Below are 25,141 nucleotides of genomic sequence, written 5' to 3' on the forward strand. Positions count from 1 at the left end.
GTCATCATAGAGAAAGGTGGCTATACTGATCACTAATTTTTTTGGTTTTCATTTTTGCATGTCAGAAATGTTTATTTCTGAATTTTGTGCACTAATATTGGTTTACCTGGTAAAAATAAACAAGTGAGATGGGATTATATTTGTTTTTTATTAAGTTGCCTAATAATTCTGGACAGTAATAGTTACCTGCACAAACAGATATCCTCCTAAGATAGCCAAATCTAAAAAAAAACACACTCCAACTTCCAAAAATATTAAGCTTGGATATTTATGAGTCTTTTGGGTTGATTGAGAACATAGTTGTTGATCAATAATAAAAATAATCCTCTAAAATACAACTTGCCTAATAATTCGGAACACAGTGTATAGGGCTGCTCAGATTTTTTTTTCTTTCCACACAGACACTTAGACTGAGTGAAAAAAAACTAATAAAGCAGAATGCTCTGGATCAACATGTTAGGCTATGGGTTGAACTAGATGGACTTAGTCTTCCTTCAACCTTAAAAACTATGTTACTATTGTCTTCCCTGTTTCGGACAAGACTTGACCATTCAAGCCTATGGGTGGGCAAAAAAAAAATTAAAAATTGGATCCCATACACAGGGCCACCAACAGGGCATTACTGCCCTTACTACTATATGGGGCCCAGTGAACAGAAGGAAAAGGGGGCCAGCACGGGCCCCCCTTCTCTTTGTCTCTACTTACCGGGTCTCAGGGAGTCAGGGGTAACAGTTCAGAGAATAATGTACCCACTGGCCAGAAAGGAGCGCTATACCTTTACACCGCCGCTGGGTGCATCATGGTCCTGACGCCGGTCACGTGACACACTGCGCGGTCACGTGACACACTGCGCGGTCACTTTCATTTCAAAGCAGAACAGCGTGCGTGCCACACGTAGATTGGGACCACACAGGACAGGCAGGTAGACTTTGGCGGCGGCGGCAGAAGCGGGAGGTAGGCAGACTGTGTGTGTGTTTGTTTGTGTCGAGGAGGCCGGCGGCAGTGTATGAGGACTGGAGGCTGCTGAGGAGTTTCTAGCGAGGAGAGGCCAATGAGGGGGTTTGCTAGCCCTGTGAGGGTGGTTTCTGTCTGCGGAGCCTGGGTAGAGTCTCAAGGGTGCCCCAAAATTTTTACCAGTATGGGGCCCCGAAATTCCTAGTGGCAGTCCTGCCCATTCAGATCATCCGTATTACATTCCACTTTTATGGATACATTGCTATTATTAATCTAGGAAACTCGATTTGATTATGTACATTTTAAAAAGTTGATATATAATACAGACGGGCCATGGATGTTGCACAGATATAAGTTACACACACGGATGACAATATGGATGAAAATCAGACGATTTTTCATACTCTCGTCTGACACCGGCCTTGGGCTAAGTTCACATTTCCATTTGCACATCCGTCTGCAAGCAAAACTTTTTCTGCTGTAAAAGTGACACACAATGGAAACCAGGCAGGCAGTGACATAAATCCTGTTCCAGGACTATTCTCCTAGTAAAGCTCTCATCCTCCAGGTGCGGATCCACTGTGCATTACATAATTTCATTGAAAACACAAGCCAGTTTCACCCATTACAAATGAAAGGGAGCAAAATAAAGCAGTTTCAGTTAAAAACACTCACACTTCAAAGTCCTCTCTTGTTATTTGTGCCTTAACGGAGAGAGGAAAGGAAAAAAACTCACACATACAAAACAACGCATCATAGGAAATCAAAGCATGCTCTAATGGCAAGGTCACGGCGCTCCTCTTAATAGGCAGGGTGTGTGAGGCTATAATTGTACTATCTGGCTGCGAGGCATGTCTTATAGGATACACGTCATGTTACAGAGAGGCAGCTGTTTGGAAAAGCTGGCACAATTGTTTCAAGTGGACAGAGGTGCCACATCAGAAACCGTCAAAGATTAACACTTCTCACTACAATACTGGTCTTCAGAGGATAAGTGAACGGAAGAAGACTGATTCTACAAAGAATATATAAAATGATGGAACACATGGCGACATATGAGAAAACGAGGCCTAAAAGAAAGAATAAACTTTAGGCCTCATTTCAACGGACGTTTTTCCACATGTGTTTTATCCATGTATTTCACTGATAGACTATGGTGCTGTTCACATTTCCCTATTTGCAGATTATGATTTGCCCTATTTTTCAGACTATAGGACACACTGGACCACAAGACGCACCTAGGTTTTAGAGGAGGAAAATAAAAATAAAAATGTAAGCAAAAAATGTGGTCATGATGCCCTGTTATGGGGGAGGGGGTCTGCTGCTAACACTGTTATAGGGGTAATGTCCCCCAATTCTGTACTAATATCCCCCATCCTGGTACATATGGCCCTCCCCTTCCGGTTATACGTGGCCCCCATCACCATATGCATGGCACCCCTCATCCTGGTATGCATGGCACCCCTCATCCCTCTTCCTAGTATGTATGGATCCCTCAACCCTCTTCCTGGTATGCTTGGCACCACTCATGCCCATCACACTACATACAAAAAAATAAACTAAACTATACTACTCACCTTCCTTCCCTCTGCTCCAGCGCGGCTTCCCGTTCTGCTGCCAGCACTCATCTCACAGTGTGAGCCGCGCATGAAGTCACTGCGATGCGCCCTCACACAGTGAGATGAGCTGCCGGAATAATCACTGCTATCCACGCCCGGACAATGGACGTGGGGAGTAGTGACTATTCACTCACCTTAATAGCGTGTGCCCACTATTAAAGAGCATGAATATTCACCCCTCTCCACCCCTCGTGGAGAGGGGTGAATATTCATGCTCTTTAATAGCGGGCATGCGTTGCCACCGAGCAGCTGCAGGAGCCGCAGCCGCTGCTGACACTGTGCACCCACTATTAAGGAGAGTGAATATTCATTTTCTTTAGCAGCGGGGACAGTGTAGGCTGCAGCAGGCGGCTCCTGCCTCCTGTGCCCTAATCCTCTGCCGCTGATGCACCCCCCACACACAGCAACAGTACACTATAGTACACTAGTAGATTCGGACTATAAGACGCACCCTCCACTTTCCTCCAAAATTTTGGAGGAAAAAAGTGCATCTTATAGTACGAAAAATACAGTATTTATTTTATGGGGTTTATTGTGGACACACAGAGACATGTCCATTTTTGATTCGAGTAATTGGTGGTTTGCACGTCAATGACCAGGCCAATTTTCACAATTCTCACCACTGTCACTTTATGAGGTTATTACTCTGGAACGCTTCAACGGATCCCCCTGATTCTGAGATTGTTTTTTCGTGACATATTGTACTTCATGATTGTGGCAAAATTTCTTCGATATCACTTGCGCTTATTTGTGAAAAAAAAACGGAAATTTGGCAAAAATTCAGAAAATTTTGCAATTTTCAAAATTTTAATTTTTATGCCCTTAAATCAGAGAGATATGTCACACAAAATAGTTAATAAATAAAAATTTCCCACATGTCTACTTTACATCAGCACAATTTTGGAACCAAATTTTTTTTTTTTTTTTATTAGGGAGCTATAAGGGTTAAAACTTGACCAGCGATTTCTCATTTTTCCAACAAAATTTACAAAACCATTTATTTAGGGACCACATCACATTTGAAGTCACTTTGAGGGGTCTTTATGACAGAAAATACCCAAAAGTGACACCATTCTAAAAACTGCACCCCTCAAGGTGCTCAAAACCACATTCAAGAACTTTATTAACCCTTCAGTTGCTTCACAGGAATTTTTGGAATGTGGAAGCAAAACATGAACATTTAACTTTTTTCACAAAAATGTTACTTTAGACTCAATTTTTTTTTATTTTTGCAAGGGTAACAGGAAAAAATGGACCCCAAAATTTGTTGCGCAATTTCCCCTGAGCACGCAGATACCAAATAAGTGGGGAAAAAACACTGCTTGGGCGCACGGCAGGGTTCGGAAGGGAAGGAGCCCAATTTGACTTTTTGAATGTAAAATTTGCTTGTGTTTGGGGTGCCCCTGATGTGCCTAAACAGTGGAAACTCCCAACAAGTGACACCATCTTGGAAACTAGACCCCTCTAGATGTGTGGTCAGCACCTTGAACCCCCAGGTGCTTCACAGAAGTTTATAACTAGAGATGAGCGGTGTTCGACTAGAACTGTTCGCCAATCTCAAATTCGAGCTGTTTTGGGCGGTGTTCGAGTTGTTCGACGAACCCGAACGATTTGCAAAAAATTCGGCTGTTCGAGGTTATGTTCGATAACTGTTCGTGCACCAAAAGCGTGTCCTGCATGTCTGGCGCTATTTAGAGCACCAATCATGCAGGGATTGTCTGCCACTCACTGTAATGCCACAGCCATGGTGGTTGTGGCATTACAGTGATTGCCCAAATCGATGGGAACAGTGCTCACAGTGAAACATGAAAAGCCGGCAATTCAGCAGCGGCATACACCGGTACCCGACAATTTAGAACAGAAAGAATAGAGCATCACACATAGATTAGATAGAAACATGTCAGTCACATATATATGAAGTACAGTGACAGTGTTGCTTACTGTACTTGTCATTTACTGCAAAGGATTTATTAAAAAAAATAATAGTGTTTTCATGCACCGTCTCTTTAAAAAAGCCGGCCGGCAATTCAGCATCTGTACCCGACAATTTATAACAGACAGAATAGAGCTTCACACATAGATTAGATAGATAGAAACATGTCAGTCACATATATAATAAGTACAGTGACAGTGTTGGTTACTGTACTTGTCATTTAGTATTAAAATAAAGGATTTATTATTAAAAAAAATTGGCGTGGGGTTCCCCGTAATTTTAGTCTCTAGCGGAGGTTAAGCAGACAGCTGGGGCAGATGTTTGAAGCCTGGGAAGGGGGTAATACCCACGGAGCTTCCCAGACTACTAATATCAGCCCCCAGCTGAATACCTAGCCTTTACTAGCTATTAAAATGGGGGACCCCCCAAAAAAATGACGTGGGGTCCCCCCTAATTTAATAGCTAGCAAAGGCTAGGCAGACAGCTGGGGGCTGATATTAATAGCCCAGGAAGGGAACCATGAATATTGGCCCCCTCCCAGGCTAGAAACACCAGCCGTCAGCCGCCCCAGAAATGGCGCATCCATAGGATGCGCCAATTCTGGCACTTAGCCTCGCTCTTCCACGCTGCCCTGGTGCGGTGGCAGGGGGTAATAGGGTTGGGGTTGATGTCAGCTTATAATGCCAGCTGACATCAAGCCCAGGTTAGTAATGGAGAGGCGTCTATAAGACACCCCCATTACTAACCCCATAGTCAAAGTTAAAAGAAAACACAAACACCCAGAATAAAGTCCTTTAATTGAAATAAAGACACATTCCTTTATTGTTCTAAATTAAACCATACTTACCGTCACGCCCATTCCAGCTGAAGCCAACGATCTCCTGCAATAAAAGAAAAATAATAAAGCAACCTCATCCTTACCTTTCCATGGTTCCCACGACAGCTTCAGCTCTGCTACATCGAGATAACAGGATGGACCGCAGCAGAACGCTGCCATCCAGCCTGTCATCCCGCAGACACTGAGAAGCGCAGGCATGCTTGCGCTCTGCAGTGTCTGGCTGTGACGGCATAAAGATGAGACGAGTTCATGTCCAATGAACTCGGCGCACCTCATGCATGTCACTGACAGCGTGGGAGAATTCTCCTGCACTCAGCACTTCAGCGTGAGAATTCTCCCACGCTGTCAGTGACGTGCATGAGGTGAGCTGAGATCATTGGACATGAATGAGCTCACCTCATGCACGTCACTGACAGCGTGGGAAAATTCTCCTGCACTCAGCGCTTCAGCGTGAGAATTTTCCCACGCTGTCAGTGACGTGCATGAGGTGAGCTCATTCATGTCCAATGAACTCAGCTGACCTCATGTACGTCACTGACAGCGTGGGAGAATTTTCACGCTGAAGTGCTGAGTGCAGGAGAATTCTCCCACGCTGTCAGTGACGTGCATGACGTGCGCCGAGTTCATTGGACATGAGCTTGTCTCATCTTTATGCCGTCACAGCGAGACACTGAGGAGCGCAAGCATGCCTGCGCTTCTGAGTGTCCGTGGGATGACAGGCTGGATGGCAGCGTTCTGCTGCGGTCCAGCCTGTCATCTCGATGTAGCAGAGCTGAAGCTGTCGTGGGAACCATGGAAAGGTAAGGATGAGGTTGCTTTATTATTTTACTTTTATTGCAGAAGACATTGGCTTCAGCTGGAATGGGCGTGATGGTAAGTATGGTTTAATTTAGAACAATAAAGAATTGTGTGTTTATTTCAATTAAAGGACTTTTTTCTGGGTGTTTGTGTTTTTTTTAAATACTTTACTAGAAATTCATGGTGGTCATGTCTAATATTGGTGTGACCCCATGAATTTCGGGCTTAGGGCCAGCTGATAATGCCAAGCTGGCCTTAACCCCTTTATTACCCAGTGAGCCACCGCACCAGGGCCCTGGATGAGTTGGGTACAGCGCCAGAAGATGGCGCTTCTATGAACGCGCCATTTTCCGGGGCGGCTGCGGACTGCAATATGCAGCGGGTGGGGTCCAGAAAGCTTGGGCCTCCCTGCGCTGCAGATTCCAGCCCCCAGCTGCCTAGTTGTACCTGGCTGGGCACAAAAATAGGGCAAAGCCCCACGCATTTTTTTTTTAAATTATTTCATGAAATTCATGGAATAATTAAGAAAAAAAGGGCTTCCCTATATTGTTGTGTCCAACCAGGTACAAATAGGCAGCTGGTGGTTGGGGGCAGCCCGTCCCTGCCTGCTGTACCTGGCTGGACACAAATATAGTGCGAAGCCCCACGTCAATTTTTTTTTAATTATTTCATGAAATAATTTTTTTAAAAAAGGGCTTCCCTATATTGTTGTGTCTGGCCAGGTACAAATAGGCAGCTGGTGGTTGGGGGCAGCCCGTTCCTGCCTGCTGTACCTGACTGGACACAAATATAGGGCGAAGCCCCACGTCAATTTTTTTTTAATTATTTCAGGAAATTCATGAAATAATGAAAAAAAAATTGATGTGGGGCTTCGCCCTATATTTGTGTCCAGCCAGGTACAGCAGGCAGGAACGGGCTGCTCCCAACCACCAGCTGCCTATTTGTACCTAGCCGGACACAACAATATAGGGAAGCCCTTTTTTTCTTAATTATTCCATGAATTTCATGAATTTAAAAAAAAAATACGTGGAGCTTCGCTATATTTTTGTGTCCAGCCAGGTACAACTAGGCAGCTGGGGGCTGGAATCTGCAGCGCAGGGAGGCCCAAGCTTTCTGGGCCCCACCCGCTGCAAATTGCAGTCCGCAGCCGCCCCGGAAAATGGCGCGTTCATAGAAGCGCCATCTTCTGGCGCTGTACCCAACTCATCCAGGGCCCTGGTGCGGTGGCTCACTGGGTAATAAAGGGGTTAAGGCCAGCTTGGCATTATCAGCTGGCCCTAAGCCCGAAATTCATGGGGTCACGCCAATATTAGACATGACCACCATGAATTTCTAGTAAAGTATTTAAAAAAAACACAAACACCCAGAAAAAAGTCCTTTAATTGAAATAAACACACAATTCTTTATTGTTCTAAATTAAACCATACTTACCGCCACGCTCATTCCAGCTGAAGCCAATGATCTCCTGCAATAAAAGTAAAATAATAAAGCAACATCATCCTTACCTTTCCATGGCTCCCACGACAGCTTCAGCTCTGCTACATCGAGATGACAGGCTGGACCGCAGCAGAACGCTGCCATCCAGCCTGTCATCCCGCAGACACTGAGAAGCGCAGGCATGCTTGCGCTACTCAGTGTCTGGCTGTGACGGCATCCAGATGAGCCGAGGTCATGTCCAATGAACTCGGCTCACCTCATGCACGTCACTGACAGCGTGGGAAAATTCTCACGCTGAAGCGCTGAGTGCAGGAGAATTTTCCCACGCTGTCAGTGACGTACATGAGGTGAGCCGAGTTCATTGTCGGCTCATCTGGATGCCGTCACAGTCAGACACTGAGGAGCGCAAGCATGCCTGCGCTTCTCAGTGTGTGCGGCATGGCAAGCTGGATGGCAGCGTTCTGCTGCGGTCCAGCCTGTCATCTCGATGTAGCAGAGCTGGAGCTGTCCTGGGAACCATGGAAAGGTAAGGATGAGGTTGCTTTATTATTTTTCTTTTATTGCAGGAGATCGTTGGCTTCAGCTGGAATGGGCGTGATGGTAAGTATGGTTTAATTTAGAACAATAAAGAATTGTGTCTTTATTTCAATTAAAGGACTTTATTCTGGGTGTTTGTGTTTTTTTTTTAACTTTGACTATGGGGTTAGTAATGGGGGTGTCTTATAGACGCCTCTCCATTACAAACCTGGGCTTGATGTCAGCTGGCATTATAAGCTGACATCAACCCCAACCCTATTACCCCCTGCCACCGCACCAGGGCAGCGTGGAAGAGCGAGGCTAAGTGCCAGAATTGGCGCATCCTATGGATGCGCCATTTCTGGGGCGGCTGACGGCTGGTGTTTCTAGCCTGGGAGGGGGCCAATATTCATGGCTCCCTTCCTGGGCTATTAATATCAGCCCCCAGCTGTCTGCCTAGCCTTTGCTAGCTATTAAATTAGGGGGGACCCCACGTCATTTTTTTGGGGGGGTCCTCCATTTTAATAGCTAGTAAAGGCTAGGTATTCAGCTGGGGGCTGATATTAGTAGTCTGGGAAGCTCCGTGGGTATTACCCCCTTCCCAGGCTTCAAACATCTGCCCCAGCTGTCTGCTTAACCTCCGCTAGAGACTAAAATTACGGGGAACCCCACGCCAATTTTTTTTAATAATAAATCCTTTATTTTAATACTAAATGACAAGTACAGTAACCAACACTGTCACTGTACTTCATATATATGTGACTGACATGTTTCTATCTATCTAATCTACGTGTGAAGCTCTATTCTGTCTGTTATAAATTGTCGGGTACAGATGCTGAATTGCCGGCCGGCTTTCTTAAAGAGACGGTGCATGAAAACACTATTATTTTTTTTAATAAATCCTTTGCAGTAAATGACAAGTACAGTAAGCAACACTGTCACTGTACTTCATATATATGTGACTGACATATTTCTATCTATCTAATCTATGTGTGAAGCTCTATTCTGTCTGTTATAAATTGTCGGGTACCGCTGCTGAATTGCCGGCCGGCTTTTTTAAAGAGACGGTGCACGAAAACACTATTATATTTTTTAATAAATCCTTTACACTAAATGACAAGTACAGTAAGCAACACTGTCACTGTACTTCGTATATATGTGGCTGACATGTTTCTATCTATCTAATCTATGTGTGATTCTCTATTCCTTCTATTCTAAATTGTCGGGTACAGATGCTGAATTGCCAGCCGGCTTTTTTAAAGAGACGGTGCATGAAAACACTATTATTTTTTTTGATAAATCCTTTACGCTAAATGACAAGTACAGTAAGCAACACTGTCACTGTACTTCATATATATGTGACTGACATGTTTCTATCTATCTAATCTATGTGTGATGCTCTATTCCTTCATGTCTAAATTGTCGGGTACCGGTGTATGCCGCTGCTGAATTGCCGGCCGGCTTTTTTAAAGAAAGCGTCTTCTGAGCAGTTTGTCAGCTTTTGGACACCTTTGAAGGTGTTTTCTATGTGTTCCTATGTGTTTTTGTTTGCCTGCCATTGGTTTTAACGGTGTTCGACGGTGTTCTAAGGTGTTCGACGAACAGTTCCTCGAACATCCCGGTGTTCGACGAACCGAACCGAACCCGAACACTACGGGGGTGGCTCAACACTATTTATAACATTGAGCCATAAAAATAAAATTTTCACATTTTTCCCACAAAAATGTTTTTTCAGCCCCCAATTTTGCATTTTTATAAGGATAAGAGGAGAAACTGCACCATGCAGTTTGTTGTGCAATATCTCCTGAGTAAGGAGATACTCCATATGTGGGGGAAAACCATTGTTTGGGCGCACGGCAGGATTCGGAAGGGAAGGAGCACCATTTGACTTTTTGACTGTAAAATTTGCGTGAATAATTAGCGGACGCCATGTTGCGTTTGGAGAGCCCCTGATGTGCCTAAACAGTGGAAAACCCCCACAAGTGACAACATTTTGTAAACTAGACCCCTCAGGGAACTTATCTAGATGTGTGGTGAGCACCTTGAACCCCCAAGTGTTTTACAGAAGTTTATAACATGGAGCCGTGAAAATAAAAAAATCAAACTTTTTCCAAAAAAATTATGTTTTAGCCCCAATTTTTTTATTTTCACAAGGGTAAGAGGAGAAAATGCACCCCCAAAAATCATCTGACACCCGGTGGAAAAAAGTGTTTTTATTTTCACGGGTACAAACATTCAGATCGACATGGGGTTGTCCAAGTAGTGGCCAATGCCTATAACAGGGGTTGTCTGGAATCTGTTCGTGCTGGTCTATGTCATGGCCACAGTAATAATGTATTCATAGTGAAGATGTCAAGATTACGGGCAACCCCTTTAAATGTATACTTAAAATATTTACCACCCCCCCTTCAGAGACAGGAGCGCACTGATATAGCAATAAAGCAGGGGCTGCGATAGCTCTGTCAGCAGCCACAAGTTGTGTTTCTCCTTTCTAATGCAAATTGTCTCTTCAAAGAGGAAGAGGACCAGAACTCTAGTGCCACCTACAAGAAGTAGCAATCCCAAAAAAGTCAATAGTGACCCTTTAACGAGTCTTATCACACATGACTTAGGATAAAAAGACTCGTTAAAAGGGTCACTATTGACTTTTTTGGGATTGCTACTTCCTGTAGGTGGCACTAGAGTTCTGGTCCTCTTCCTCTCTGAAGAGACAATTTGCATATTTCCCAGAGGAGCATTGCGGCTTTAAGTCTCCTCACCCGACGTGCTTAACACGTCACTCTCGCAAGGAGAAATATTACCCCTAGATATCCTTTCTAATGAGTTTACATGGTGACAGCAGAGAAGTAGAACAACTAGCAACTCTGTGACCCAAAAAGCTCGGACTAGCTAATAGAAAGATTTAAGTTATGTGTATATGGGGCTATGTGGACACAATTTTTTATGAGGCAGTCAAAAACGACAAGTTTTCTAGTGGAAGCCATTTCAGGAAACGCTCCTTCTTTGGAGAGCTTTTGTTTCTTGAAGTAGTTTTGAAGTGTTTTGAAAAAGTTTTTCCCCTGAAGTTTTTATTTTTATTTTGTAGCCTTATGATTGAGTAGTGCGCATTCAATCTAGAGCTGCTGTCAAAGTGAAATCCACTTTCTTTTTTTCCACAAGGTGGAAAAAATGCTCAAAGGACTGAACAGCGAAATCGTTTTACAACAGAAAGGAAAAGGAAGAGTCTTTCAAGAATTCTCTGAGCCATTTATTGGTTGTTTTTTGTAACAACCTTGCATCTCAAAACTCTGTATCCCCATATCCTAAGGGTGCGCTGACTCTGATTTATGGCATGGTGAGGCAGAAAAGTGATGGCCATTTTAGAATAAAAAAAAACCTGTCAGATTCTTTATTCTCACATGTGATAAGCTGCCCCCAGAGGGTCTGGCAGCCGCTCACTCCCGTTTTCCTAACAAGAACACATATTGAGCTGAGAGTGCATGTATATGGGAAAGTCTGGAAAAATAGTTGTTGGCCAAGAGATCTACCCAGCCAACACCTAGTGAAGGCTTGGCCATTTGACCAAGATCTGTTCTTCTCAGTGGGTTTGGCCTGACATGCTGATGTATGGCAGATACACTAATGCACACTTTGGTGAAGCTTCGGGATGTATACACTCATCCTTCAGGTGACCCTAACCCTCCACGATCAAAGCTATGGGTCAAATGGTTTGAATGCTTAAAATGCAGAAGTGCCCCAGAAGAGGTGATCCGAGGGTGCCTAAACTCGCTGGGTGTGGGACCCCCTTGAGTGATAGCACATTTGCACGCACTTCACTTTAATTCCTGCACACACCCATATTCTGGGCCTTCAGGCCAGAAAGGGGAATTTATACATTTCCGGCTGGAAGGTCCGGTCACTATTACACTATAACCATAACCACCTTCACTATTTATTTTCTCACGGTGATCCCTTTCTCACTAGGACTTTTCAGGATGCGATTCCTTTTAGGGTTCCCTCTGGACCAGTCTAGGGGTGGCTATTAGGTTCCTCACCCTCACCACCCTGGTTCTCCTCTTTTGGGAGAAGAGACTATCTAAACTGTCCCAATAGATGCTGGGAGCAAGACGGGTTTTCCCCACGTTTTGATGAGGGGCAGACACTGAGCCAGCAGGGAATGCTGGAACATTTCAGCTCAGGGGCATACAGAACTGTGTATGAGATTATACTATAGGATGTGCTCTTGTTCGGTCTTCCACAACTGAGTGTACACGTGGGGCCACTGAAGTCTGATCACTCTAGTTCATAAATGTAAGTTATATTCTTCAAGTGGAAGCTTAAAAACATAAAAAAATGAGAATATACTAAAAGGTTGTAATGCACGTTCACACACTGGTGAATAAATCTATTTATTAGGTGTAAAAGTTAAACTGTAGAAACAGATGGTGAAAGATTACAGATGATGCACGTAACATAATGATTGTTTTAAAGATATTAAAGCTGTTTTTATTTCCCCTCCCTAGTGGGGAGGGGAAATAAATTCGTAAAGAATTTGGAGAATTACCAGCAGCAATCGGAATATACAATTGCAGCAAAGGGGATTTCCTAAGTGAGAAGGAATAACATGAAGATAATTATTCCAACCTGCAGAAGAGCAGATGAGAAGGGCACATAACCACTGATCCCACAGTGCTCACAACTGCTCCCCATTAGGTTCACATGCATGTGGATAGACTCAGGGGCTCAACATCTGCTTCCACCCTCATTTTATAGCCTTGATCTGCTAAAAAAAAAATAACAAAATATTATCTGCTGCTGTTTGCTTATATTGGTGCAGCGGTGATGACTATAGCACATGGCTGCTGCCGTTATTAATCACTGGGTTCAGCATTCTAGTGCTGTCTCTAGCCGCACTACCGCTGAGCCCAGTCACTGGCTGCAGTGGTCAATTGTTGTAGTCATGATGACAATGTAACAGGTATGCAGAGGCGCAGCTGGAGTGTCAGGAAGTTAAAGAGAATCTGTCACCAAGCTTTTGCTACCACATCTGAGAGCAATATAATATAGAGACAGAGACACTGATTCCAGCAAAGTATCACTTAGTTTACTGGGTGCAGAAATTATCATAAAATCCCTGTTTTCTATGTTGCAGATCTAGTAGTTCTCTGAATGCCGAGCTGTGTATAACCCTGCCCACACCACTGATTGGCAGCTTTCTGTGTACACTGTGCATAGGCAGAAAGCTGCCAATCAGTGGTGGGGGCGGGGTTATACAAAGCAGTTGACTAAAAGTCAAGAGACACCTAGTCCTGTAGTGTGCCACAATTTTCTGATTCTTGCATTAGCATTTGTGAAGTAAAATCAAGGGTGGGTCAAAAAACACTGAGCAGTGCATATATTTAAATGAAACTCTGTGTCCTTATGGGCACATGCACTAAAACCCAAAATATTCCAGGCAGCAGCAGCATTGTGGGTGACATTTTATGTAAACTCATTCACGCACTGCAGAGAGAACCTGCAGCGCAAATTAACATGTGTGGCATAGTAAATCCACAGAGTGTCAATATATTTGGTCAGTATTTCACATCAGTATTTGTAAGCCAAAACCAGGAGTGGGTGCTAAATACAGAAGTGGTGACAGGTTTCTATTATACCTTTTCTCTGATTGGTCCTCTCCTGGTTTTGGCTTACAAATACTGAGGAAAAATACTGACCAAATAATGAAAGTGTGAATGTGGCCTTAGGCAAATCCACAGCATTTCCGCAACTAAATCCACAGTTGTTTTTCACACTTGAAAAAAGCCCCTTCTGGACATACCCCAATGTTCCAGCCTTGTTTTTCACCTACAAACACTGTTGTCCTAAAGTGTGGACTTATTCACATCGCTTTATTGGAGCAATTTCTACAAAACCGAAAGAAAACCACAGCGGTTTCCCATGAATTTGTACAAACTGTGGCAAAAGCCGTGACACGTGATTAAACCTTAGGAATACATTTGAAAAAGGGGATGCATAATAAATCCTGTGAAAGCGAACATATTCATTTCACAAAGCCATAAAACAGAGGACTGAACAGAGAAAACCATGCAAATAAGTCCAAAAAAAGTAATATCTTCATGAGAGTCTAAACTTGTAAAAGGCATTTCGGAAAGTGCTCAGAAGGTCAGAAGATCCTGCAACTTTTAGGTATCACTGCTTGACATAAAGATTTTTGCTGTATGGACAGTTGTACTTTACTCACATGATCAGGGCTTCCCATTCAAAGAAATTTTCTTCATTTATGGGGCCTGCAAAATAGAAAAAAAAAAGTGTCTTGGAATCATAATACAAATGTATAGAGAATTACATTACAACTTCATAAATGACAATCAACCAATAAATACATCACACGTGTTTCTTCCAAAATACATGATTAAATGGCATATTTCACATTTTTCCACTTCATCATCATTGTTAGGCATAACCTAACATTTCTAAATATATTCTTAAAGTACCATTGCACATTAGGCACATTTTAGCTGAAATAGGCATTTTTTGCAGAAGAGGCTGACCATCTAGGGTGTAGGACCCTGACATGACTCTTCTCTGGCAGTAGAAGTGGCAGAAAAGATGGCCTAACAACCATTAGCACCCTGGGATTGCGCCACGGGGAGCCCATAGAGTGACAGAGGGAGCGATCTCCATCTGCTGAATTTAATTATACCTATCATTTGTCGGTAATCTAGTTATATTACATTCTTTATAAAAGAAAAGAAAAAACAATGTGATTAGTGTGACTGCTGTGGTCGCACTTCTGTAACCTCCACTGTTCATGAGAATAGGGATGTCCTATGTCCTGTTTGTTCATTCAAACAAACACACAACCACACAATCCAACCAGGGAACACTGTACCCCAGTGCTCATGAACGGCGGGGGTCCCAATGCTGGGAAGCCCATCTATCAGACATGCATTCTCTAAACAATGGATATCTGACTGCTGGTGGCCTCACCGTTGGGAGTCGGGACCACCACCATTCACATTCAAGCCTGAGGCTGTGTGCCCACGTAGCGTTTTTCAAGCGTTTTTGATGCGGAATTTCCACAGCGGAAACGCTTGTAAAACGCTTGGTAATCCGCACCCCATGGTCCCCAATGGGATTCCGCAAGTTCTATGCACATGCTGCGGATTTTTCCGCAGCGTTTATGCTGCGTTCAAAAATCCGCAGCATGTCATTTAATTTTGCGTTTCCGCAAGCGGAATTGCCTTTGTCCAATGCATAAAAAACGCAAGGCAATTCCGCATGTGGAAAACGCGTGATAAACGCGCGAAAAATGCGCGATAAACGCGTGCGGAATTCCGCATGCGTTTTTCCGGGAGAGAACTTGCAGAAATGAAGCAGAAATTTTCTGCTTCATAAATGCTACGTGGGCACACAGCCTGAATGTTGCTGCTCTTTCTAATGTATTTGGGTTTGGAGCAAACAGACAAGTATATCGCCCAGCTATATCTAGCAGTCCTAAAGATTTTAAATGTTCGAACTCCACTCTTTTCAACCAGGGTACACGGACCTCAGTGCTTTTGATAGGCGAGGCCCCAGTGCTGGAAACTCGATAGATCAAATCACCTATTCCATACCCAATGGATATGTGATAACTGGGAAAACCCCTTTAGTACTAATAGATGAGCAGCCACATTGTAATATCACTAAATTCACTTTATAAAAAGGTTGTGATGAGGAGCTCAGATTATTCAGGAATCACAGCCACATGGATAGACCATGAGAACATACCTGCCACAATCCCTTCTGGTGGATTCAGTGTCAGCTCTGAAATAAAAACAGAAAAACAAAGTGAGATCAGAATAAAAACAAAAATAATAGAAGAGAAAAAAAAGAAGAGTCAGCATTTTATATGAAGGTTCTGGATGTGCTCTTGGACTGGTTTAACTGGCATCTAAACCAGGGCTGTGGAGTCGGTGTCCATTTTGGTGAAGTTGGTATAAAATGGACCGACTCAGACTCAAAAATATATAATAAATTGGGTACAGTAGTACAAGGCAGGATGTGCTGTAAATGCTTTCATAAGAATTGGGGAAAGCTATGAAATGTCTGTTCTGTTCCTGATCTAAGGATCTCGGCTTTTAGTTGAGATGAATCTGTGCTGCACCTTATGTACCCGCTCAGTAGTGAGGCCGGGCTGTGGAGTCGGGAGTCAGGGAAATTGAGGAGTCGGAGGTTTGGTTTACCGACTCCACAGCCCTGATCTAAAGGTTACATTATTTTGTCCAGCACACCATTTGCTATTCTTGCTTGTATACAATTCATGGTAATTGAGGCTGGACAGATATCTGTCTGAGATGGTTTAGTGAATCCTGCTTTGAACAGGGGGTTGGACCAGATGACCCAGGCGGTCCCTTCCAACTCTACCATTCTATGATTCTAATTCTCTATACAAAAACATGGATGGAAACTGGGAACCCTTAGCATACAGATAGTCCATCAATTGCTCGTCGTACTTGGTTTAAATGGGTATTCCCATCTTATACATGGGAATGCCAACCAAGTCTCCACTGACAGCGACGTGCATCACTGTCCTGTTCTCATGATAGATGTAGGTGCCATTGTAGGATCAACATGTACCATATATTTATGGCATATCCTGTGCCATATAGGCGCAGTTAGGGTGATCACCCCTTTATGGAGCAGATCGCTGCACACTGCAATCACACATGAATTAGATTGTTCACAATTCAGTCTCTTATGGTGGGTCAAATTATAGCAAAGTAACACTACTTCCCCATGAAGAAATATCAGACCACAGACACCAATAGGCACATATTACAAAGTGAGGCATCAGATTCAGCACCCCATAGAGGTGAATGTCCTCCTCAAAGCAAGCGCTTCTGGACCAGTTCCCTGCCAAACTTCAGAAATAGGAAAGCAAGACAAAGAAGGATGTATTCTCTGCCCACGTGAATATACAAATATATGTGGTTATTGAATTCTGAATAATTGGACGGGATAAAAAGAATGACAATTTTCTATTCATACTGCAGTAGGTTCCCCATCATAAAAGCGCAGGTACGGGACTGCTGCCATACAATCGAGCTGGGAGAGAATGGACATATTTCAAAGCCTTGCGTCTACTCTGCAAACCACATCCCACTCCTAATTACTGCACTGAAGTGCCTTGTTTACATCCATTATTAGTGGAGGGCTTTTTGTGTTCCCGTGGTTTCTTACATCAGACCTCTAGCCAGCATCTTTGAAGTTCAGCTTTTCGTGACTTAATGGCCAAGGAGCTGAGCAGAGAATGGATGAGCAGGCCGGTGAGCCATAGTCAGCTGTTTGTCACTCAGCTGCAGGACATGAGTGCCAGACCGGTGAGTCACAGGCGCAGAATGACAAGGCTGGACACTAATGTGCTGGCTGCAGATGGCAGCCCTTCAGATATGGAGTAGCCGTCCGTAACAGACCACCGACATCAAATTAACACGCGCCTGAGTCAGCCTCTTAATTAGAAGGGTTCACAACAGGAATCATGTCCTATATTACACCCTCCACACTACTGATACACTGTCAAAAACACAACAATGTGGAAACCACTGCACATTTTTTTAAGCAGGTCATAAAAAATTGCATCTATTTGCGCATTTAACAGTGTAAAGCCAAATATATATGACGATGTACAGAACTAGTTACATAGATCTTCCATAGCCTTGCATTTAAAAAGAAATAAAAGAAAGAAGAAAACACTTTAAAAATGAAATAAGTTTAAAAAAAATAAAAAAGGTAAGAAGGATTGAGACTGCGAAATCATGATGTACACTGGCCAAATGTAATTCCCAAAAGAAAAACCTTTGCCCACTACATGCATAGGCACAGAGGCATATACAGTATAGTCAGTGTGCGTGGCTTTACAAGGTAATTCAATTCCCAATAACTCATTGTCAGCAAATAATAATCTGCAACTTGTCCATAGCTCCTATCACCTGATATTTACTGTACATTTAGGATATGTTTTTGCTACATTTTGGTCATTTATGTATTATACTCAGTTGTCACCTAGTTGTGTATGAGCCACAATAAGTCTGTGCAAACTACACTTTATGGTATTCTGCGCCAAGGGCATGCACCACAACACAGTTGTCCATTGGGGCTGTCCTATATTGGGGCTTGAGTCCCATGTAGAGATCGGCATACATGTAAAGCGCGGCCGAGGTGAAGCTGGCTGTCACTTCATAAGAGTTACAGGGGCTTTCTGCTGCATCTTGACACTGTTTTTTGTGCATCCATTGACTTACAATGGGTGAGTCTGATCCGAAATAAAGAGCTAAGTAGTGTATGCTGTGATTTTCTATAAGCAGACCATCAGCCGGAATGTAGAAACAGTCATGTGAACTAAGACAGAAGAGGTCCCATGTAGTCATGAGCGAGAGTGTTCGTTTAACCCTGGCTCGGGTGCTTTCCGAGTATCTTCGGCGTGCTCGTATATTAAGTTCGAGTCCCTGCGTCTGCATGATTTATGGCTGTTAGTCAGCCTCAACACATGCAGAGAATGCCTGTTTGTTAGGGAATCCTCACATGTGTTGAGACTGACTAACAGCCATAAATCATGCAGACACAGGGACTCGAACTTAATATACAAGCACGCCGAAGACACTCGGAAAGCACCCGAGCGTGCTCGGCAAAAGGGTCCAATATCTTGTCATAATGCACAATTCTCCCCACTTTGGAGGTGGAGATGGGCTTACTTAACTTTTGGACCCTTGTGCAGCTGCGCAGGTTGCACAAATGGTATGTTCGCCAGTGTATGAATTACTGCATTCACTTGCGTGGGTCAGTGTGCTAATTGTTCGCTACCCATTTGGCATACGGACAGCAAATGGACTGAAAACATGCTGGTGTGTACGAACCCTTCCAATGATACGTGTAGAGCAGACCTCTGCAAAGTTCTAATAAAGAAAACAGCAATTAAAGAGGTTCTACTCCAAAGCTGACCCGTCCTAAGCTCCAAGGCTTCAAACATCTGCTTAAAGTCTGCTAATCTGTGGACAGGAAAGTTCTTTGTGATTGTAAGCCCCCCAATCACATGAATCTTTCCACCCATCCCCACCTTCCTGCAGTAAAACTTTCACCCTAGGCAGAGGTAAAATAACAAGCATCATAGCAACTGAATATTTAGAAAATAAAATTAGAAACTTGCCAAAAGGTTTTGTTTTATTAACACCCAACACATTGTTGTGCATCTAATATATTGAGTTTTCATTTTCTGTCATTACAAACCATTTTTAACATACATCTGCTTTTTGGTAAACGGAGTGACCAATATAACACTCCCAGTAATACCCACATCAGGAATCCTAGAGTCATAATCAGGCAGATTTGTCATCCATGACCATGGAGGAGCTGGGTGCAAATTGTTGTTGGAACTATAATGACTGCTGTATGATTACCAAGCTACCCTTGAAATAGATATAACTAAAAAAAACCTCCCAAATCTGCAAAAAATAACAAGTGCCACCTCTCCGCCAGGGGTAGTTGGCAGGGCTGCAATGGTGACATCCTCAATTTGGAAAATGACCAATACAGCCATACACTGGGCTCAGTGATCAAGCCGTGGTAGTCGGCAGAAGACTGCTGAGCTAAGTGATTGGCAGCACCGGTCACGTGTTGTAGGCAAGCCATCACTGCGTCAGCCATGCCAATAAAGACTGCAAGTGGTAGGAACAGCAATATACAAGCGCTACATGTGGTATTTTAAGGGGCGCAGTCAGATGGTTGTATAACACCGACAACGAGCGCATCGCAATGCTCGGACTGGCCAGTGGCTCTGCTGACCCAAGAATGACAGCCTGTATTGCTATGCAGCTGCCACGCGTGTGAGAAGAGCCGCCGGCCGGTCCGAGCATTGTCTGACTGCACCCTTAAAGGGAATCTGTCACATCTGACCTATCTAAAATCAGCATGTTCATATAGGTCAAAATAAATGTTGACCCGAAGGCATGTCAACACGGTAACCTTCAATGAAAATAATGAATCTGTATCTGTTCATTCCGGTGTTGAGTGACGGTGACATTTATTGAGGTGTGTTATGCTGAACATACAGTATGGTATATAGAGATGCACAGAAAAAAACTGGAAATGATGAAATGGGCTTTAAGTCATTTTTTTGGTTTTGTCTTCAGATATTCATTGATGTTTTTTTAGCTGAATTTTTCAAAATTGCGCATGTGGTTCATGAATTTTGTGCAAAATCAAAAAATGCTATCTTTGTCATTAACCTTATTTTGCGACTTTTTACAACAGAAAAAGTCACATGTTCTGCTAAAATGTTGCAAAATTTGATCAAAATTTTCAAACAAGCATAAAATAACTCAGCGAGGAGACTGGAGTAGATTTGTGCAAACATTGTGAGATTTTCCGAAAACATCTGGAAACCCTAATCCTTGCTCACAATAAAGAACAATTAAATAAAAAATGTGAATACATAAAACAGACTTTAAAAAAGGTGCAAAGTAAAAGAATAGGAAAACAGAAGAAAGATGCCAAAAACTAGACAAAAAAAATAAGAAAAAAGGGCACAAATGCAATAATGAATCAGACCCATGTATTTATAGGAAATACAGTCCTGTACAGAACTATATGGACAAATTAAATTATATTATTTTGTCTCTTAAAATAGAGGGACTATGCAAAAAATGTGCTACACTTCCTAAGCTGCTCCTGTGATAGTTTTATAAAACCCTTTGAATTAAAGCAGAATGTCTACACTTTACTCAGACTTTCATGGATTTGTGTTCTGAAAATATGGTGACTGTCCTAGTACTCCTGGACCCAGCTATAATCTTTCAGTAGGACTGGAGATCGGAGCCTGTGTACTGAGCAGCGGCCGCCTTCTCTAGGACAAGCTGCGGAGGGTAATGGACGTCGGTGACTCACAACACAGGGATAATCAATACAACGCGGCCTGCTTAGCACTTGTTTTTCCTTTGAGGCTTATATTAAACTTGTGACCCAGAAGACATGGGGCGAGACAGTCACATTACGCAGGAATAGGAATGGATGGGTCTGGGACTGGAGAACACAGCAAAACAATGCAAGAGGGAAGCGTTTATGGGAGGTTAGATCAAAGAAAAACATGCAGCTTCACAGCTGTAACTGTGTTATAGCGCCCTCTTCAGGGGGATACATATATACCGTATATATTTCAAGGATATACAGTATTTACAAGGATAAAGTTGTAATCATGAGCTAGTAATGCCAATATATATAGCAGCACTCAAAAGAATTTCCAAATTCTTCTGCAGCGTCACGATTTGATAAGCTTTTAGGCCACGTTCACACATTCAGTATTTGGTCAGTATTTTGCATCAGTATTTGGCCAAAACCAAGAGTGGGTGAGAAATACAGAAGTGGTGATGTGTTTCTCTCCTGATTTTGGCTTACAAATACTGAGGTAAAATATTAACTAAAAACTTCTGCTGAGGCTTAATGTTTTGGGTTGTTTCGGTTCTCCCTACCTGGATATCTGAGTGGTCTAATGAGCTATTGAAGTATATAATAATGGGACTATACCGTGCTAGGATAAAGGTAAGATTTAGGCTTTGCTCACATATATGAGAAGGCTTCCATCACAGGTGCTGTCATATTTGAAGAGACAAATAGCCTAAATACTGCACTATGTTCACACACGTTGGGTTATTCAGCGTTTTTTGCTGCAGATTTTTATGTAAATTTTCAGCTGCGTTTTGCAGTACCAGCAAAGTCTATGAGAAACCAGAATTCTCTGTTCACACATCTTGTTTTTTTTGCTGTGTATTTTGCGACTTGGTTGGGTTTTTGGAAAACAGAGCATGTCACTTCTTTCAGCGTTTTTTCACCCATAGGAAGTAATGGGTGGTGGAAAAAAAACACATAAAAAATGAACCAAAATTTGCATCAGCGTTTTTGATGGCAGAATAGAATGGGCTTTTTTTTTTTTCACAGAAATTTATGTAGATGCATAGAGACAGAAGGAAAGTGAAAAAAGCAGCAAAACCAGCATTTTTAACACAGCTGATTTCCTGCCAGAGATCAGTTTTGCTGCAGATTTGTGACGTAAAAAAAATACCAACATGTGTGAACATAGCCTTATTCTTCCTGAGTCCTGACACAACAGAACCCAAACGTGATGGAATCAGCTCCGTATCATGTTTATATTTGTAATACAAAAGTGAACAGTCTCAACAAGCTTACAGAGTCTAATTCTGGCATGAAAGCAGCAGTACCCCTTACAACCACCTGCTACTGATCTAATTACAGGCATTTCAAAAATCAGTATAAAAGAACCCCAGCACTGATTGCCAAAAGAAAGTTAGGGTGCTGCCGTATATTAGCTACAATGCACACGGTGCAATCTGATGAGTATTCGTTTCCTCAAAATCAGCACATCAGATGTGGTCTGAATGTTTTTGGTCTTGTACCCTTCATCAGTCTGACGGCCAAGCTTGCAGAATGTACAACTAGTCTGGCACAGCCCAGTGTGCGGCCATGTAATTACAAATGGTAACGCACTGTGGATCTAAAGCACTACAGTGCATTGTGAAAGTATTTGGCCCCCTTGAACTTTTCTACCTTTTGCCACATTTCTGGCTTAAAACATAAAGATATAAAATTCTCATTTTTTGGGAAGAATCAACAACAAGTGGGACACAATCGTGAAGTGGAACAAAATTTATTGGATATTTTAAACTTTTTTAACAAATTAAAAAATGAAAAGTGGGGCGTGCAATATTATTCGGCCCCTTTACTTTCAGTGTAGCAAACTCACTCCAGAAGTTCAGTGAGGATCTCTGAATGATCCAGTGTTGTCCTAAATGATTGGTAATAATAAATAGGATCCACCTGTGTGTAATCAAGTCTCTGTATAAATGCACCTCCTCTAGTCTCAGGGTTCTGTTTCAAGTGCAGAGAGCATCATGAAGACCAAGGAACACACCAGGCAGGTCCGAGATACTGTTGTGGCAAAGTTTAAAGCCGGATTTAGATACAAAAAGATTTCCCAAGTTTTAAACATCTCAAGGAGCATTGTGCAAGCGATCATATTGAATGGAAGGAGTATCACACCACTGCAAATCTACCAAGACCCGGCCGTCCCTCTAAACTTTCATCTCGAACAAGGAGAAGACTAATCAGAGATGCAGTCAAAAGGTCCATGATCACTCTGGATGAACTGCAGAGATCTACAGCTGAGGTGGGAGAGTCTGTCCATAGGACAACAATCAGTCGTACACTGCACAAATCTGGCCTTTATGGAAGAGTGGCAAGAAGAAAGCCATTTCTCAAAGATATCCACAAAATATGTCTCGTTTGAAGTTTGCCACAAGCCACCTGGGAGACACACCAAACATGTGGAATAAGGTGCTACGGTCAGATGAAACCAAAATCGAACTTTTTGGCCACAATGCAAAACAATATGTTTGACATAAAAGCGACACAGCTCATCACCCTCAAAACACCATCCCCACTGTCAAACATGGTGGTGGCAGCATCATGGTTTGGGCCTGCTTTTCTTCAGCAGGGACAGGGAAGATGGTTAAAATTGATGGGAAGATGGACGGAGCCAAATACAGGACCATTCTGGAAGAAAACCTGTTGGAGTCTGCAAAAGACCTGAGACTGGGACGGAGATTTATCTTCTAACAAGACAATGATCCCAAACAAAGCAAAATCTACAATGGAATGGTTCAAAAATAAACGTATCCAGGTGTTAGAATGGCCAAGTCAAAGTCCAGACCTGAATCCAGTCGAGAATCTGTGGAAAGAGCTGAAAACTGCTGTTCACAAACGCCCTCCATCCAACCTCAATGAGCTCGAGCTGTTTTGCAAGGAAGAATGGGCAAGAATTTCAGCCTCTCGATGTGCAAAACTGATAGAGACATACCCCAAGTGACTTGCAGCTGTAATTGCAGAAAAAGGTGGCGCTACAGGGTATTAACTCAAGGGGGCCGAATAATAGTGCACACCCCACTTTTCAGTTTTTAATTTGTTAAAAAGGTTTAAAATATCCAATAAATTTCGTTCCACTTCATGATTGTGTCCCACTTGTTGTTGATTCTTCCCAAAAAAAGTAGAATTTTATATCTTTATGTTTGAAGCCAGAAATGTGGCAAAAGATAAAAAAACTCAAGGGGGCCAAATACTTTCACATTGCACTGTATATGGCCGTACACCGGCCTGTTCCAGACTAGTTCTGTATTCTCCAAGCTTGGCCGTCAGATTGTGATGAATTCTGAAGAAGGTAGCAAGACCGAAAACGTGCACGGAAACGCAGCTTGTAAATAAAAGAAGAATGATCAAATTCAACTGTGTGTGTAGAGCATTACATTGTAGATGAGAGAAATGAATGACATACAATTGAACGTTTTCCTACATTCTTAGATAAACGTAGCCGGACAATACAATATTGATCTACAATCAAACAGAAAATAACAGATCGGGCTTCATACACCGGGCAGTCAGATAATAGCTTACAATGTGACACGGACCCATTGCTGGAGCTACTAGGGGACTGATGCTTTCAGCTGCGCCACATTTACGCCCCCTCTGTAAGACGCAGACCAAACCTCCATATTGCACCTTGCCTCCTGATAATAAGAGTCTTGCTCCTGCCCTGAGCCCTCTCCTCCTGTTCTGGATGCCCCCTTCCTCATGAGACTGATCCTGGTCCATCACCCGGCTCTTGTGGTGGGGTCATGTGCATGGCACTGTTGGCTCCTGATGTCTCCTCAGTGGGCCTGTGTAGACACTGACCTACCTCTTCATATCAACTCTCCTATCTTGAGGCGTTGCAACCTTTGCTAACGTCGAGGTTCCTGTTTTTATCATTAGAGAGATTTCAAAAGGAACAGTTACACTTGAATATGACTGAGATGCAGTACCAGACACAGCCCATGGAGAAAAGGGGCGCTGCTTCTGGAACAAGAAGAAGATCCCTTTTCCTAGAATGATGAAAATTGGCTATATGCTTATTGAAAGTCTCGTTATCATTGTATATAATATTCTGACCGTGGCAGCTTTGTGTCTGTTACCAATGTTCAGACGTAG

General features: G+C 42.9%; 1 protein-coding gene across 1 annotated transcript in view; it reads right to left on the bottom strand.

The window, feature by feature from the left end:
- UBE2G2 (ubiquitin conjugating enzyme E2 G2) overlaps window positions 1-25,141 on the bottom strand; it is a 55,233-nt gene that overhangs the window by 12,457 nt on the left and 17,635 nt on the right. The window contains exons 2-3 of the mRNA XM_073646544.1: window positions 15,845-15,880; window positions 14,316-14,361 (exon numbers count right to left, since the gene is read on the bottom strand). Of these exons, the coding sequence (XP_073502645.1) occupies window positions 14,316-14,361; window positions 15,845-15,880 (82 nt within the window). The remainder of the gene's footprint in view (window positions 1-14,315; window positions 14,362-15,844; window positions 15,881-25,141) is intronic.

The sequence above is a fragment of the Phyllobates terribilis genome, unplaced genomic scaffold (assembly GCF_046119375.1).
Source record: "Phyllobates terribilis strain yellow unplaced genomic scaffold, ASM4611937v1 Scaffold_9__5_contigs__length_417890890, whole genome shotgun sequence".
NCBI classification, from domain to species: domain Eukaryota; kingdom Metazoa; phylum Chordata; class Amphibia; order Anura; family Dendrobatidae; genus Phyllobates; species Phyllobates terribilis.